The sequence below is a fragment of the Stenella coeruleoalba genome, assembly GCF_951394435.1.
Source record: "Stenella coeruleoalba genome assembly, chromosome: 14".
NCBI lineage: Eukaryota > Metazoa > Chordata > Mammalia > Artiodactyla > Delphinidae > Stenella > Stenella coeruleoalba.
The window spans coordinates 62,244,517-62,259,113 of record NC_137160.1 but is presented as its reverse complement, the minus strand read 5'-3'; the positions used below and the strand labels follow the sequence as shown (position 1 = coordinate 62,259,113).

General features: G+C 45.6%; 1 protein-coding gene across 1 annotated transcript in view; it reads right to left on the bottom strand.

Moving 5' to 3' along the window:
• Positions 1 to 14,597, bottom strand: part of LDLRAD4 (low density lipoprotein receptor class A domain containing 4) — a 266,783-nt gene that overhangs the window by 110,516 nt on the left and 141,670 nt on the right. Inside the window, 1 exon segment of the mRNA XM_079943555.1 lies at positions 5,210 to 5,350. Coding sequence (XP_079799681.1) covers positions 5,210 to 5,350 — 141 coding nt within the window.

Sequence of the window (14,597 nt, the reverse complement as noted above, 5' to 3'; positions counted from 1 at the left end):
ACCTCAGAGTGCCTTCATTCACACCTGAGCCTCCCCAAACTTGGAGACCCGACCATTGACAGACAGGAAGCCTGAGAGGTGGTGAGCACACGTCCCGGGGAAGCGGGGCACAATCTGGAGCGTGAGACACTGCCACTAGACAGTCCAGACCTTCCACCCAGATCAAGGCGGTGGCTGGGGTGTGTTTGTGTGTGTGTGTGTGTGCACGCGCGCGTGGCCCAGATAGGAAACACTCCTCAGGGGACAGCACAGCATCCTGGAACGACGCTTAGGGCCCCTTTGGATCCTGCTTCAAAACAAACTGTAAACATAACAAAACAATTTATAAGACAGCTGGAGGAATATGAATGTTATTAGAGAATTATCGTTAATGAAATAAACAGAAAAAATAAAGGTCCGGTCTCTGTGAAGCCTGGTTGTGAATAGGTTTCTACATGGTTACGAACATGGTCCCAAATACACAGTGCTGATGTTCAGTGACTCACTGTGTAGATGTCTCTGTACACTGCACGTGACTCAAGATGTCACGCTGACACCTTGAACTCACAGTGCTGTGTGTCGACTCTATCTTGACAAAGCTGAGTGAGTGGGTGAAGGAATAAAGTCCTGGGGAGGCGGGGAGCAGACAGCCAGACATGGGGCACAGGGGAGCACAGCTCGGTGACAAGGAGAGTGCCAGTCCCTTTGGAAAAAACTGACGAAGGTGGGAAGAGCTGGAGAGCTGGTTTGGGAAGAAAGACACTCAGCTCAGATTTTAATGTGCTGAGTTTATCTTATTTGGTAGTTATTACCCTAAACAGCCCTGGGCAAAAAAACAGTTTCCTTCCGAAAAGTCCTGAAGTTAAAATCCTGGCTGAATCGGGGAACTTTATTAGCATCTGCTCATCTGACTTTGAGATTAGGTTTACTAGGCCACCAATGAAGAAAGAAGCAAAGAGCCACCAGTAACGGTGAGAGTGCCACCCTCTCCTCCCACCGCCCGCCCCATGTCGGACCCCCTCATTCACTGGAGGTGAAGCTGTCGCAGGGACCCCTCTGTGCTCACCAGCTCCAGGGCATGACTCCTGAGCAGTGACTGAGGAAGGCCTGCTCTTGCCAATGCCTTCAAAGCACATGGTTCCTTCAAGGCTGCTCAATGCCTGCTTCTCAGAAGTCAGAGAAACTGCTCCCGCCACCAAGATGTGGCACAGGGGCTTCAAAGAGTAGTGGATTTGCGGAGCCAAAGCCCAGTGAGGAGGGCCAGCATCACAGGCGACAGGCAGGCTGTGCAGCTGGGGACCCGAGGTCCGTCCCTTCAGTGACAAGGGCAGGAGGTGTGGCGTGACTGGCTCACTCTCTGCCTCCAGCCACCCGCCGAGGCCTCGCTCACCCACACTCCACCGTCCTTGGCCCTGACACCCAGCACACCTCCTCTGCGAAGCCACCGTGACCACGTCCCAGCAGAACGGTCCTCTGTGGACTCCTGGACCACGAATTGCTGGGACCACTCGGCTTGGCAGCCTGTGTTCATGTTGAGTCGTCTTTGTACGAGTGTCTTTCAGTTCCCCAAAAGACACTGCTTCTCATTGAGGTGGCTTCTCTTGTTGCACAGCATGGGCTCTGGGTGCGTGGGCTTCAGTAGTTGTGGCTCGCGGGCTCTAGAGCACAGGCTCAGCAGTTGTGGCGCACGGGCTTAGTTGCTCCGCGGCATGGGGGATCTTCCCGGACCAGGGCTCGAACCCATGCCCCCTGCATTGATGTTCAGTGACTCGCTGTGCGGATGTCTCTGTACACTGTACGTGACACCAGGGAAGTCCCTCAGAAGTACAATGTTTTGATGGAGGAACAGAAAAGACATGGGAAAAGCTGGCCACAGCATTCCCCTCTTCTGTAAAAAGATGAACCAGCAAGACGCCTTCCCTGTGAAACACTCGGCACAGCCCCGTCCCCACATCTGTGCAGGGCCTCGGGGCCCACTGAACCAGGGCCTCACCTCAGGCCACGGATCAGCAAGGCGGAGAAGCAGTGAGACCACTCAGGAAGGAAAAGTTTCTTACAGCTACTGTAAGGGCTTCTATTATCATTAGCACTGCTGCCTTCACAAATGACAGTGACATTTTCTTTCTAACCTTAATTCATTCTAAATTTTAGCAAATATGAAATGAGAGAGAGGACCAAGACACCTGAGCCAGGGCGCATGCCCACAGCCAACAACACAGGCAGAAAACTGATTCCACCCTGCTTGAACCTAAGTGCGATCAAAGAGTAGAACACTGAGTGTTTCCCTTACTTGGGTACAAAGCAGATCAAGTAAATGACTCTTGTTCTTAGACAGGAATAAGGAGAAAGCACTCTTTGTTTTCTTAGAATGCATCAGTCTGTAGACAAGAAGTCCTGTAATATTCCAAGTTCCCAAGGCAGGGAGGAAGTGGCGCCCCCAACAGAGGTACGCCTGCTGCAGCCGCAGGCTGGTGGGCCCTGCAGACCCCCTCCCAAGTGGAGAGCATCCAAGCCCTGCCGGGCAGCTGAGGAGGAGTAGAACAGCCTTTGCTCTGTGCTCTTGCCTGGCAGACCAAGGGAAGGAGAGTACAGTCATTCGGTACCCAATCACCCTCCAGCAGCACAGAGGACAGAGCAGCCACAGCAAACCCATATGTGATGAGAGGCCCCTGAGCCAGCAGGGGAGCGAGGACTGTGGGCCAGGCCCAGCAAACCCCCTTCAGCTGGCGGCTCCCCAGCAGGCCTTCTGCAGGGGCAGAGGAAGTGGGAAATGCCCAGAACCTCTGAGGATGAACTCGCCTGTGGATGCCTGGAACCCATGCTCCACCTGAAGGAGGCTCTGCCGTGCAGACAGACAGCAGCAGTCACGGAGGTCCCCTCCCCAAGACGTCCCAAACGGCAAGCAGGGACGAAGACAGCAATGAGACGATGATGCAGACCGCACTCTTCATGTGTGTTATTTCATGTAAATCCTCATAGCAACCTTATATGGCAGAAATTATTCTCATTTTGCAGACAGAGAAACTAAGCCTTAAAGGGGTTCAGGTGCTTCCTTAAGCTAGAACTAGAACCCAGGTTAACCTGAAGCCACAGCCCTCATCCTGCCCTTTGTCATTGTGTCTCCTGACTTTCCAATCTTCTTAAAAGACAGCATATTGTAAACAGCCTCCCATTTTGGCTACAAGGGCACAAGCCTAGTTACATCTGAACACTAGGGACCAATAGTTTGCCAACAGGATCTTAAGATTCCTCTATTAGGATACAAACTACTATATATAAAAAAAATAAACAACAAGGTCCTACTGTACAGCACAGGGAACTATATTCAATATCCTGTGAGAAACGAGAAACCAAAATGGAAAAGAATATATATATGTACAACTGAATCACTTTACTGTACAGCAGAAATTAACACAACATTGTAAATCAACTATACAGACTCTCAGAGCTCCCTGGGCAACGCTGAGCCATTTACAGATGTAACGGCTTCACCTGGCTTCTAAGCAAAATTAAAGTGTTCACATTTTAAAAAATGAATGGAAAAGAGATCTGGAAATCCGCTTTATAAACCAGGAAATACTGATGAGAAAGGGGAAGAGGCTGGGAGGAAGGGACACCGCAGGACTGCAGCAGTGGCACGACCTACGTGAAGGGGAAACACCTCCGGGAAGTGCCCCTGGGCAGAGGCCAGAGGTGCGTCCTGCCTGCTTTTCACAGGAGCTCCGACCAGGCGAGACCCCACGCAGGGTCCTCATGTCCTACCCACCATTTGCTGTGTAAGTGTGTACGTTACTCAAGTCTAGAGAACACAAGTGAGATGTTGCCTCCACTCTGCTCTTCTCCTTCTAAGACCCCGGCCTGAGGCTGACTGGCCTGTATCAAGTGCTCGGTACCAACCAGACTCTAAGTGCTTCCTGTGGACCATCCCACTTAATCCTCACACCCTCCATGCAGATGAGGCTCAGAGCTGCCGAACGGGGCCACTGAGGGGTCCCTTCCTCCCCTGGGTCTAGGCAGGCATACTGAGCAAATTACAGTGTTGACGACCACAAAGGCTACTGCAGAAAACATCGCCAGAGGAAGCATATGGACTAAACACCAAGGAAGCACACAGCTCACCTTAAACTGTCTTCTCAAAGTATCAAGATGGAACTCTATAAGAAGGCTCAATATAAGAAAATGCAAACTGACACAACAGAAACGACAGCACAATTAGACTCCCGATTTAGCAGGAATAAGTAGCAGGCTTAAAACTCACAGCTTTCCCCCAACATAAAAACACAGTGGGAATAGAGAAAACTGCTTCTCTTTTAAAATCCCCTCCCATTTCACATTATAGGATCAGTATTACATAGTCTGATCTCTAGAACAAAAATTTTAGAATCTGTAAATAAAAACAAATATAACTTCTCACAATAATGTCAGTAAAAGTGGGGAGAGAAGTCACATATTTCCTGAGATGATCTCAGTGGGAAGACCCCTGACGAGGGTCAGTGCTGTAAAACATCCGTGACCGCAACCCGCTTCCCTCAGCCCAGGAAACACAGGAGGCAACAAGCCACTTCCCTACGAGAAGTTTTCCCTAAGAGAAGTTCGGCAGTGTTTCCAAACCACCTTCTTGCTCCTTCCGCTTCATAAAAGCCATGAGATCAAAAATGAATGAACTTTGTACTCGGATTTCACCTTCTTCCAGTTCAAGAAATGCTCACAGCCTCAGTCTGGGAATTCACACAGGGAAACATCTCACTCAGGTTGCTTTCCATCCAATACCAAATAGAAAAACACATCATCGCAACCTTTTTTAAAAGTCCCATATAAACTTTTTCTATTTTCTTATTTTAATTACAAGTTTAATTGTGGACCCTCTATGTACCTTTCTTTGCTTATTTAAAATTATTTTTAAATTACTGTTTAAAATTACTCTAAAAAATTCTACAAAACCAGTAGGAAGAATACTAAGTCAATATATTATTTCTTGGGATCAGTCACTGCTTCTAAGATAAGCAGTAGAAAGCCTCTACCAAAACACAGGCCGCTCAAAGTGGAAGAAACTTCTGACTCTCAGACACACCATATTTCTATCCTAAAAGAAAATATTCCCTTTGTGAAAACACAAACCTCTTCTCTTAACCAAAAAACAACATCCTTCCCACTTCCCCAGGTCGCTGCCTCCTAACCATCCCCAAACACAACCAACTGAATGATACCAAGGTGAGCGGGAGGGACTTACAGCTGAAGATGCCCGGAGGTGGATGTTCAGTCACCAGGAGGCAGTTTTCTTCATCACTGTTGTCCCCACAGTCGTTCTGTTGGTTACAGACCAGTGAACCAAGATACAAGCATTGCCCGCTGGTGCAGGTGAATTTGCACTCTGAAAAAGCACAATATAAAGCATGCAGTTGTCAATGCCAGCCTGATGCTCTTCAGCTGCTACTTCTCCTTCCCTATCTGTGTGCCGTGATGGTCTGGGCACTCAGTCTACCTGGAGAGTCCAGGGAACAGAACGCAGACACGGACTCTTTCCGTTAAGAGCTCAGGGGCACTCGGGGCCTGCCATACCTCACTCACCCCACGCTTCTGACCCACAAAATAGTAACATGATGTGCCCAGCAAATCATGACTATGGGACTCTTCCTTTGCTTGAAAAAATCCTTGGCGGTTTTCCCCGCCACCAAGGATGAGGGAGCTAGTGCAGCAGCAGCCTGGGCGGCAGCAGGACTCAGGAGCTCAGGTTGGACAAAAGGAGGCTCATACATTTTATTTCCAACTTGTCACTGGATGTTGTGAGGCTCTAGGCAAAACATTTAACCTCACTGGTGTTCGTTCATCTCATGACTAAGAAGAACCAGGTTTATTACCAGGCAGGGGCAGCACTGACTTTATAACATAAAACATGGGAACACAACATGTGCCCTCTGCTGAGAAGCATCCGTACCAAGGGCCCCGTAAGTGACTTAAAGAACAGGATGGAGCCCAACCCAATGCCTGTAGGCTTCACTGAGCATGGGATGTCTGCAACCTGTGCAAATCAGTATTTGAAAATAGAATTTACTTTTATAAGACAAAATAAATTTGCAAACTTAACACATTACTATAAATTTAAGCAATTAAGGATAAAGGAAATTACATACACATGGGCGCATAAACATCTATGTATATCTTACATCGACTATCACCCTAATTCTGACCGAGAGCTTTTCCCTAGGAGCACCCACAGAAGCTGGTGGGATTCACACAGGACATCCCACTCAGTGAGCAGCCAGTAGAAAAAACCCCACAGAAAGAGACCAGGACCCCCACTGACACTGACCATCACAGCCTCTTCATTTCTCCTTGGTTTTGTCTGTCTAGAACATGGGTGGCAGGTCCTTTCCACTCTAAAATTCCATTATTCAAATAAATAATAAAAAGCTAGACATCAGCACACAAGACCTCCACCCACTATGCTAACGACACAGAGGGGCTGCAAAGAGAATCCCTTATCTGCAGTAAAGAGACAAGTTAAATCCTCAGTATTTCTGCAACCCAGTATGAAAATGCCATCACAATTCTCTGTGTTCACATCTTCCTAACAGAGTCTAGAAAGAGACAACAACCAAAGCCCTAACCTAGTTCAGATCCACACGTAAACACCCCCCAAATGCACATCCACAGCTGGTGACTGGCTGCAACGTCCAGCTGAAAATTCCATGTGCTGACTGTGAACCAGGCCACATGTCAGGAGCTCTGCTGAAGCCCAACTCTGCTGCCATAAGTGGCACAGACTCAAATCCAGCTGCTTGAAATTACATTGATGAAGTGACTTTCTTTTTTTTTAACTTAATGGAGAAAATGGATGTCAAGGAAAGAATTTATCTTCCTTTCCAAAAGAAATATTGGAGTTTGGATTACTACCCAACATGAAAAGGACAGTAGCCAAAAACAGTACTCCTGATGTTGTTGAAACAGTGATTGGAAAGAAGGGAACACTAACCTAAACTGAATCGAACTCCAAGTAAAAAGTTAAGCACCGCTGCGGTTTGAAAGGATCCCAGGTTAAACTCCCACGTTCAAGTTCGTGTGGAACTTTAAACGAGCGCAGAAACGAAACCACATCCACACTTCACTCTGATCTCAGCTTGTTTAAAGGAGACCCTGTCTAGAGTTACAAAATATTTTCAAGGAAATGAATTATGTGATTCAGTTATTCATACAACCAGTATTTTAGCTCCTTCTGTGTTCACTGCCAGGCCCAGAGACACAGAAACACAGAGATGAAAGAGCAAGCCCTCTTCAAAGGACTACAACACGAACTTTTGTAAATGTGAGCAGCAACTAACACGTGCTCACTCCTTCCGAGGACCCATTTTCCTTCTTTGTGTCCCTCACAGTGAGACCGCTGCCCAGCGAGGAACGGGCCCTTGGTGAGTCACCTGTTTGTTGAATAAACACATGACCTCATCTGAGCCTCATAAGAACCCTGTGAAATTATTAGGGTAGATACTATTATTCCCATTTTACAGATGAGGAAATTAAGACTCAGATTAAGTGACCTGCCCATAATTAAACTGCGAATAAATGGGAAGATGCAGACGTGTGTCCAGATCCACCACCTCTGGTCTTAGGCTCTCTAATTGCTGCCTCTCAGTTTCCAAATCTGTTTTCATGAATGTGCAAAATTCATTTGTAATGAGGATGACATGTATGTAACAAAGTTCTCAAAACAGTTTATCTTAAGTAGGCTTAACATTACTCAGAATGCATTAAAAAGGCCTGTGCTACTGATGTGCTTAGAAAGCTTTTAGTTCTTAGATAATGGAAATACCAACATCAACCCACTGAATTTCAATTTCATAATATCTAAATCTTCTCAGTGGTGAGTCATTAGCTGAATATCAAACTAAAAAATCTCTCCATCTCATGGCCACTTGAATCAAAACAACTGAATTGAAATTTTGCACCAACTTCAGCTTCTTGATATATCTAGAAATCTGCTATAATGTTATTAAGTGTTAAAGATTAATGCTAAAGCTGGAATGAAACTGCAGACCAGAGTCAAACGCCTGTCCAAGGTAACCTAATTGTATTGATCAAGGCAGGCTTCCAACTCAGTCCTGACTCACCCTGCAAGATCATCTCTACCACACTTTCTACCCCAAAGCCCAGTGTGTTCAGACATTAGGGGTGGTCCCTAGTAACTAGGTTATTGTGATAGTTCAAACAAACTAAGAACCCCAAATGAGAGGCTCTAACCATGGCCGCCTATGGAATCCCTGGGCTGATCTTTCAACACCAGCCTGGACCACTGTGCTCCCTGGCGTGAAGTGTGGCCTGGATAGTGGGTGGTTCCTAGGGATCCTTAGACTGATTCTGATGGGCAGCCAAGAAAAGCCACTGCCTCGTAAGAAGCAGAGAACTCATTCATATGAAGCCCTCACTCTAGCTAATAGTATTGTGTAGCTAGTATTGGAATGTTTAGTTGGTATTTGCTAATTTACTTTAAAAAAAAAACACCTAATATCTTAAAATGGGCAGGTATTTTGACGACTCCAGGATATAGGGCCTGGTTGCTATAACTTTGTATTGTCAATGGGATATTTCAGAAACTTTGGGACTACAAGTATGACCCGCAAACTACATTTTGACACACTATAGAGCCAGGAGTCATCCTCAATGAAATAAAACAAGTCAGAGAAAAAAGACAGAAGAATTTTTCCAAATGTTTTCTTTTATTTTGTCCATTCTTTGTGGAGCTTGTTGAGTATTCCTGCTAAGCAAGAAGTTGAAGGAAAGCAAAGACTGTTAACATCAGAAACATTTTGGTTACAAATTCATGGTGATTTCAGATGTATAATATTGGAACAGAATATAGAATCAACAACCAGGAACCAGCTTTTCCTGCAAGAGCTATATATTTAATTTTCAAATTTGTAATATTTAAATAATTCCTCTTCTTTAAAGTCAGGGTTCTTTAGGTAAAGAAAATGGCATTCCCTTCTGCCAAATTCTCTATTTGATTTATTTTTAAAAATCTAGAATCAGCAATAGATTTTAGGATCACTTTATTTGCTTTTAGTAATACAGAATTTTCTCCAAATTTGGAGAATTCTTTAGCTTCTCTACACTCCTACATTAAGCTTCTGATGAATTTCAGTGACTTTAAATTGTCACAGATTCATAAAATTCTAGCGCTGAGAAGGCCCTAGAGACACAGTGGACCGCCCTCTCAGGTCACAGATGAGAGAATTCCTGACTCACCCAAAGTCAGGGAACAAACCTCCTGTAATGGAACTTAACACCCACAATTTCTACCGAATTTGGGGAAAAACACTTTTTGTCCTAAATGTCATTCCTATTAGGTACAAACTAGTACTAACCATTTGGAGTATACCATGTGAAAAAGGAGAAAGGAAAAGAATGATTAAGAGAATTTCCTTTGTTACTTTGAATTTTATTACCTTTGAAAAAAACAAGCAATTTTAAGAGCCCTGAAAGCAGGAAAGAAATGGAATATCCTAGAGTGGTCTGTAAATTCCAAACTTTTACACACACAAAAAAAAACTATATTAAAGAAAAATTTTAAGGACCAGTAGCTTAACAATTTGAATATTCTAAAACTAAACTTGGACAGGGGTAAATACTCAATCTTGACTTGCAGGAGAACAAATCTGCATCTCAGAAGCCAAAGTTAATCCACTTGGTAGAGTCAACATTCTATTAGTTAAAAGGCAAAAAACAGGTACTTGAAAGTTGCTAAGAATAAATCTTAAATGTTCTCACCACAAAAAAAGAAATAGTAATTAGGTGACATGATGCAGGTGTCAGCTAACCACTGTGGTCTTCATTTTGCAATATACACGTGTGTCAAATCACGTTGTCCACCTTAAACTTACACAATGTTGTGCGTCAATCACATCTCTATAAAGCTGGGGGAAAGGGCAAAAAAAGTTGTTCTCAATTTTTCCTATGCCCTTTTTAAAGCCTTAGTTTTCACAGATATGACCTCAGTCACAAAGTAACGCAGCACTGCATCACAGCCATAGAATCAGCCTCTTTTGTGAACAGGCAAAGCGGTCCACGGCAGCTATTTCTGTGAGAGTTCATACAGCACCATGGGCTCACTCAGCTCACGTGTCCGTCACTCACACACCAGAAAACTGGGAATGATTCTGGCTCCAACATTTCTGATGTTAAATCTAGAACTTGCTCTCAGTAATGGGGCCTTCTTAATATACTTACATTGTAGATAACAGAGACTAAACTTAGCTGCTAGGGACCTATAAGTGAAGGACTAATAAGGTTCTAAAATTAGCACAAATAATTTTACCACGACCAATATAAGTTTCCTACTATCGCGATGACAATACTTTTATTGATTTATTCATACACTGCCTACTCCCCTGCAAGGCACAAGATTATCTACCATAAAAGCAAAGTTGCACAGAAATGAAAACAGTGAGTAAAAGACAAAAACCACGAACCTAGAAATGCAGGGGACGGAGGAAACCTGTGACCGTAGAGAGCTCTAGTGACCAGTCACTAAACCCAGCTCCAAGCAAAGGGGCTGCCACGGACCGGTGGAGACCAGAGGACCGGTGGCGAGCGCTCACTGGCCCACAGCAGGAGGCGCTGCAGTCAGTCGGAAACAGACTTTCTCCTGCTTCTCAGACCTGAGAGGATCACTCTTCTTATTACAGGGCGCTGTACAACAACACGGAGGTAATCTCGACACCAACTTTGTCCAAAAAGGGAAAAGTGCTCCTCAGATTGTTCTTTCCTGTGTGACCTCCTGTGAGGCTGGGATATTAGACTGGTTTCTATTGAAGGAGCCAGAATGACAGGGTCCAGAAAGTAGCTATTTAGCAAATTATGAAGATAAAGCTTCGAGACTCTTCAGAAATGAAAAGTTAATCCTTAGGGCTATTCATCTCAAATGTCAGCTTTTGACAGCATGTGAAAGGCAGATGGATGATAAATGCATGTTCTTCTGCAACATTTTTCAACACAAGGAATATATTTTGAGTAACCCGTAAGAGACTCAGTATCTCGCATAACATCAACACTGATCTCCATGCACGTCTGAGGAAAGACGTCTGAGACACTGTGGGTGCCTCACCTGGCATCACACGGTGACCTGAGCGGCACACCGAAGGCCACACATGAAGACTGCGCATCACTAACAACGTGCTCCCCTCACTCAAAGACGGTGCTGACTTTGCCGGTCATAAATTTGAAACAAAGGAGAATTTAATTTGAAGGTTTACATTCTATGTAATGAATTAAATTAACAAGCACTTAATAAAAGTCGTATCTTAAGTGGTGCTATTGAAACCATAGTTATCCTCCAGAAAGATGACTGTGACATGATAAAAGGACATTTGCCCATATAGTAAGATTAACAGACAAGAATCTCCCATCAAAGGTAGTAATAAAATTTTTTTTAGCTCAATCCATTTTATGATGTGGCTTATTGCTCTCACTATGGTGCTGGAAAGATGGTGCTGAAAACATTTTTAATGTGTCTAAAATTCTCTAACAACCATGAGTGAAAAATGTGCCTTTAAAAGTCCAAGGTACTTTGGCTTTAGACTTCCAGTCTTAAAATTATCCTTTAGAGCAGCTTGAAAAACTTACCCAACTTTCATCAAAGAACGATCAGGTATTTTAAAAGTCAGTAGAAGTCCTCTAGGACTTGAATTGGCAAATAGCACTATTTCTTTTCTATGTTTAAAGGCATTGAATGAATGAATTCTTTTCTGCGCTTTTCTGTATATAAAATGCGAAGAGGGGTTCTCAATTAGCTTTTTAGAACAGTACTGGAAGCAGGTAAGAAACACCTTAAAATACTCTGCAGAACAAAAAGGTGTATCAATATATGCAACGCACATGGGAAAATACTTTGAAAAGACGCTGAGCAAAATACAAACAATGATACCTCTGGGTGCTGGGATCATTAGTAATTTGTAGTTCCTTGTGAGTTTTATGTATGATTTTATAATCAGGAAAATAAAAAGCCTATTTTAAAGAGGGAAATCTCTGTGAAAACCAAATATTTGTAGAACTCTAAATCCACCATAATGAAGTACCTAACTCCCCACGACGTCATCCAAACAGAAATCCAGACATACAGCTCCAGCCCCACTATCTCAGTCACATTTCAGCACGAAGCACATGTGGGACACCCCCACGGGCGGAGCAGCAGTAACAGCACACACACCAGCTGGCAGTTCCCACCTGAGGACCTGCTGGGGGAGCTCTGGGGGGTGGGGGGGCCAGTCCCATAGAGCCACAGCCCACAATGTGGAAGTAAGGCCGAGGGCCAGATGTGCGGTCATGGAGCGCCCTGGACACCCTGCTGAGGAGCAGGCCCAGTGCTCCATCCACAGGCTTTAAGTAAAGGCCTCTGAACAGGATGTAACCGCACAGCCCTGAGCATTTAATGCACACCTGTAAAGACTAACCCTGCACACCCCGCTCAATACAGCTCCACGGAGCAGCAACAAGAGTTCTAAGCTGTCCAGTGACATACACGTTTGAGGTGCACGGCCGTGAGGACCACACTGCAGGACCCACCTAGATGGATGTACAGGTGTTTACTGCACAAAGTTGGACCCCAAGGGGGAACCACAGGGGTGAAAGGGTGGCATAGATTCTCAGGTACTGAAACTGCTGAGCCTCGGGACTCTTCCCCTCAAGCCACTCTTTCATTCATTCTTTCACTCAAGAGTCCTCCACTGCTCTAGCGAGGAGCATGGCCACAGATGCCAAGGACAGAATAGACAGTCCATTGTCCTAAGACTCAGGAAACTGGCTTCTCCTCCAGCTCTTAAACTAAATATTGTGTTTATCCTCAGGCAAGAATAAGAATCTTAACCTCTAAACTCCTTCCTGGTAAATGTGGTACCTGGATTAAAGCAGTAGTTCTGCATCTTTCCCTGACAGCCCCAGGGACCCCTTGAGGACTCAGGGTCTCCAGCAGGAGGTGGGTTGCAGGGTCAGTGAAGAGTCCCTGCAGGATTGCTAAATCTGTGTGCAGGGTACCTTTCCGTGAGATTGCACTGGAAAACAGCATCCCCCAGCTAAAAAATCTGAAAGCTACCTACTGCCTTACATTCTAAAAGTCCTTTCAGTTCTTAGGATCCATGATTCAACAGAATTTTAAGAAAGAAATTTTAAAGAAAGAAATTCTACTTGAGCCCTTTGGCACTTCTGTTGCCCACTCTTGATTATTCTAATGATTATCCAAATAACAGGTGCTTTCAAAGTTTCTGAGTTCTGGACATTTGGTTACACACTGAGTATCAATACCACCTCTAGGGGATCTTTCGCATCAGCTTTACAAACATGCTATAACCTCCCCCATCTTTAAAATAAAAATGCTTTGGGCCCCACTCTCCATGTCTCCACTCCCAAGGCTCAAGCCTGTAGCTGTGCAGGCTTTGGCCCCATCACTGCACACCCCCCATCACTGCGCCGAAACTGTTTCTCCAGGCCGCGAAATGACCTCCATGTCATTAACTCCAGTGCAGCCATGCAGGCCGCATCTCACTAGACCCGCCTTTGACAGCCAGCCACTCCTACCGCCTGGAACCAAGTGCTTGGTGGGTCCAAGGACATGTTACCCCCTCACCAATCCCCCTCCCTCCCTGATTTGCTGCCCTCTTTTCTTTGCCATACACCCAGGCCCTGTGGTCTCAAGCCATCCAGCCTCTCCATGCCGATGACCACATGTCACCCGTTGGCATCTCCAGGTGGTGTAACACACCTGAACTCACCACAGCCTAGCCCAAAGCACCATTTCCCGTGCCAGCTGGCTCTGCTCACAACCCCGCATGTCTCAAGAACACATCCTCCCAGCTGCTCAGGGAACAACAGTGCAGTCACCTGCGACTCTTTCCTTTCTCTAATCCAGTAAGAAATTCTGTTAGCTTCACCTTCAAAATATGTCTGGAAACCGGCCCCTTCCCACCATCTCACTACAGTCACCCTGGTCTAAGGGCCATCACCGCTCACCTGGATGACCCCAACAGTCTCCTGACCAGCCCCCCAGCTGCTCCCCGTATCCTTCCCACCAGAGTCTGGTCCCGAAAGGGGACCCAGGACGACTCTGCTCAAAACTCTCAAATGGCTTCTTCTATTTCACTCAGAGGGAAAACCAGGGTACCTACAATGAACCCCACACAACCTCCCATCAACAGGCCCCATCCACTCCCTGGCCTCTCCTGTCCCCGAGTTGGCCCTGGGCACACGGGCCTCCTCACTGTCCCTTGAACACACCCGGCTCACTCAGGCTCGCTGTTCCTCTGCCTGGAACACTCTCTCCCGAGGAATCTGCTATGCTAATAACTCCCTCACTTCCGTCAGGCCCACGCTCAGACGTCACATCTCTGTGGGCTTTTCTCTGACCACTCTGTTTAAAGTTGGATCCCCTCCCCAAAACCCCACCCCTACTCCTGGCCCTTCCTATCCTGCTTTCCTGCTGGATTTTTCTCCACAGCTCTCTATTTCCATCTAACATTACATCTAATGACATGCATAACATTTCTTACCTTTTTTTCCCACTAGAACATGAGGGCAGGTAGGGATTTTTGTCTGCCTGGTTTTACTGATGAATTCCCAGAGTCTGAACAGGGCCTGAT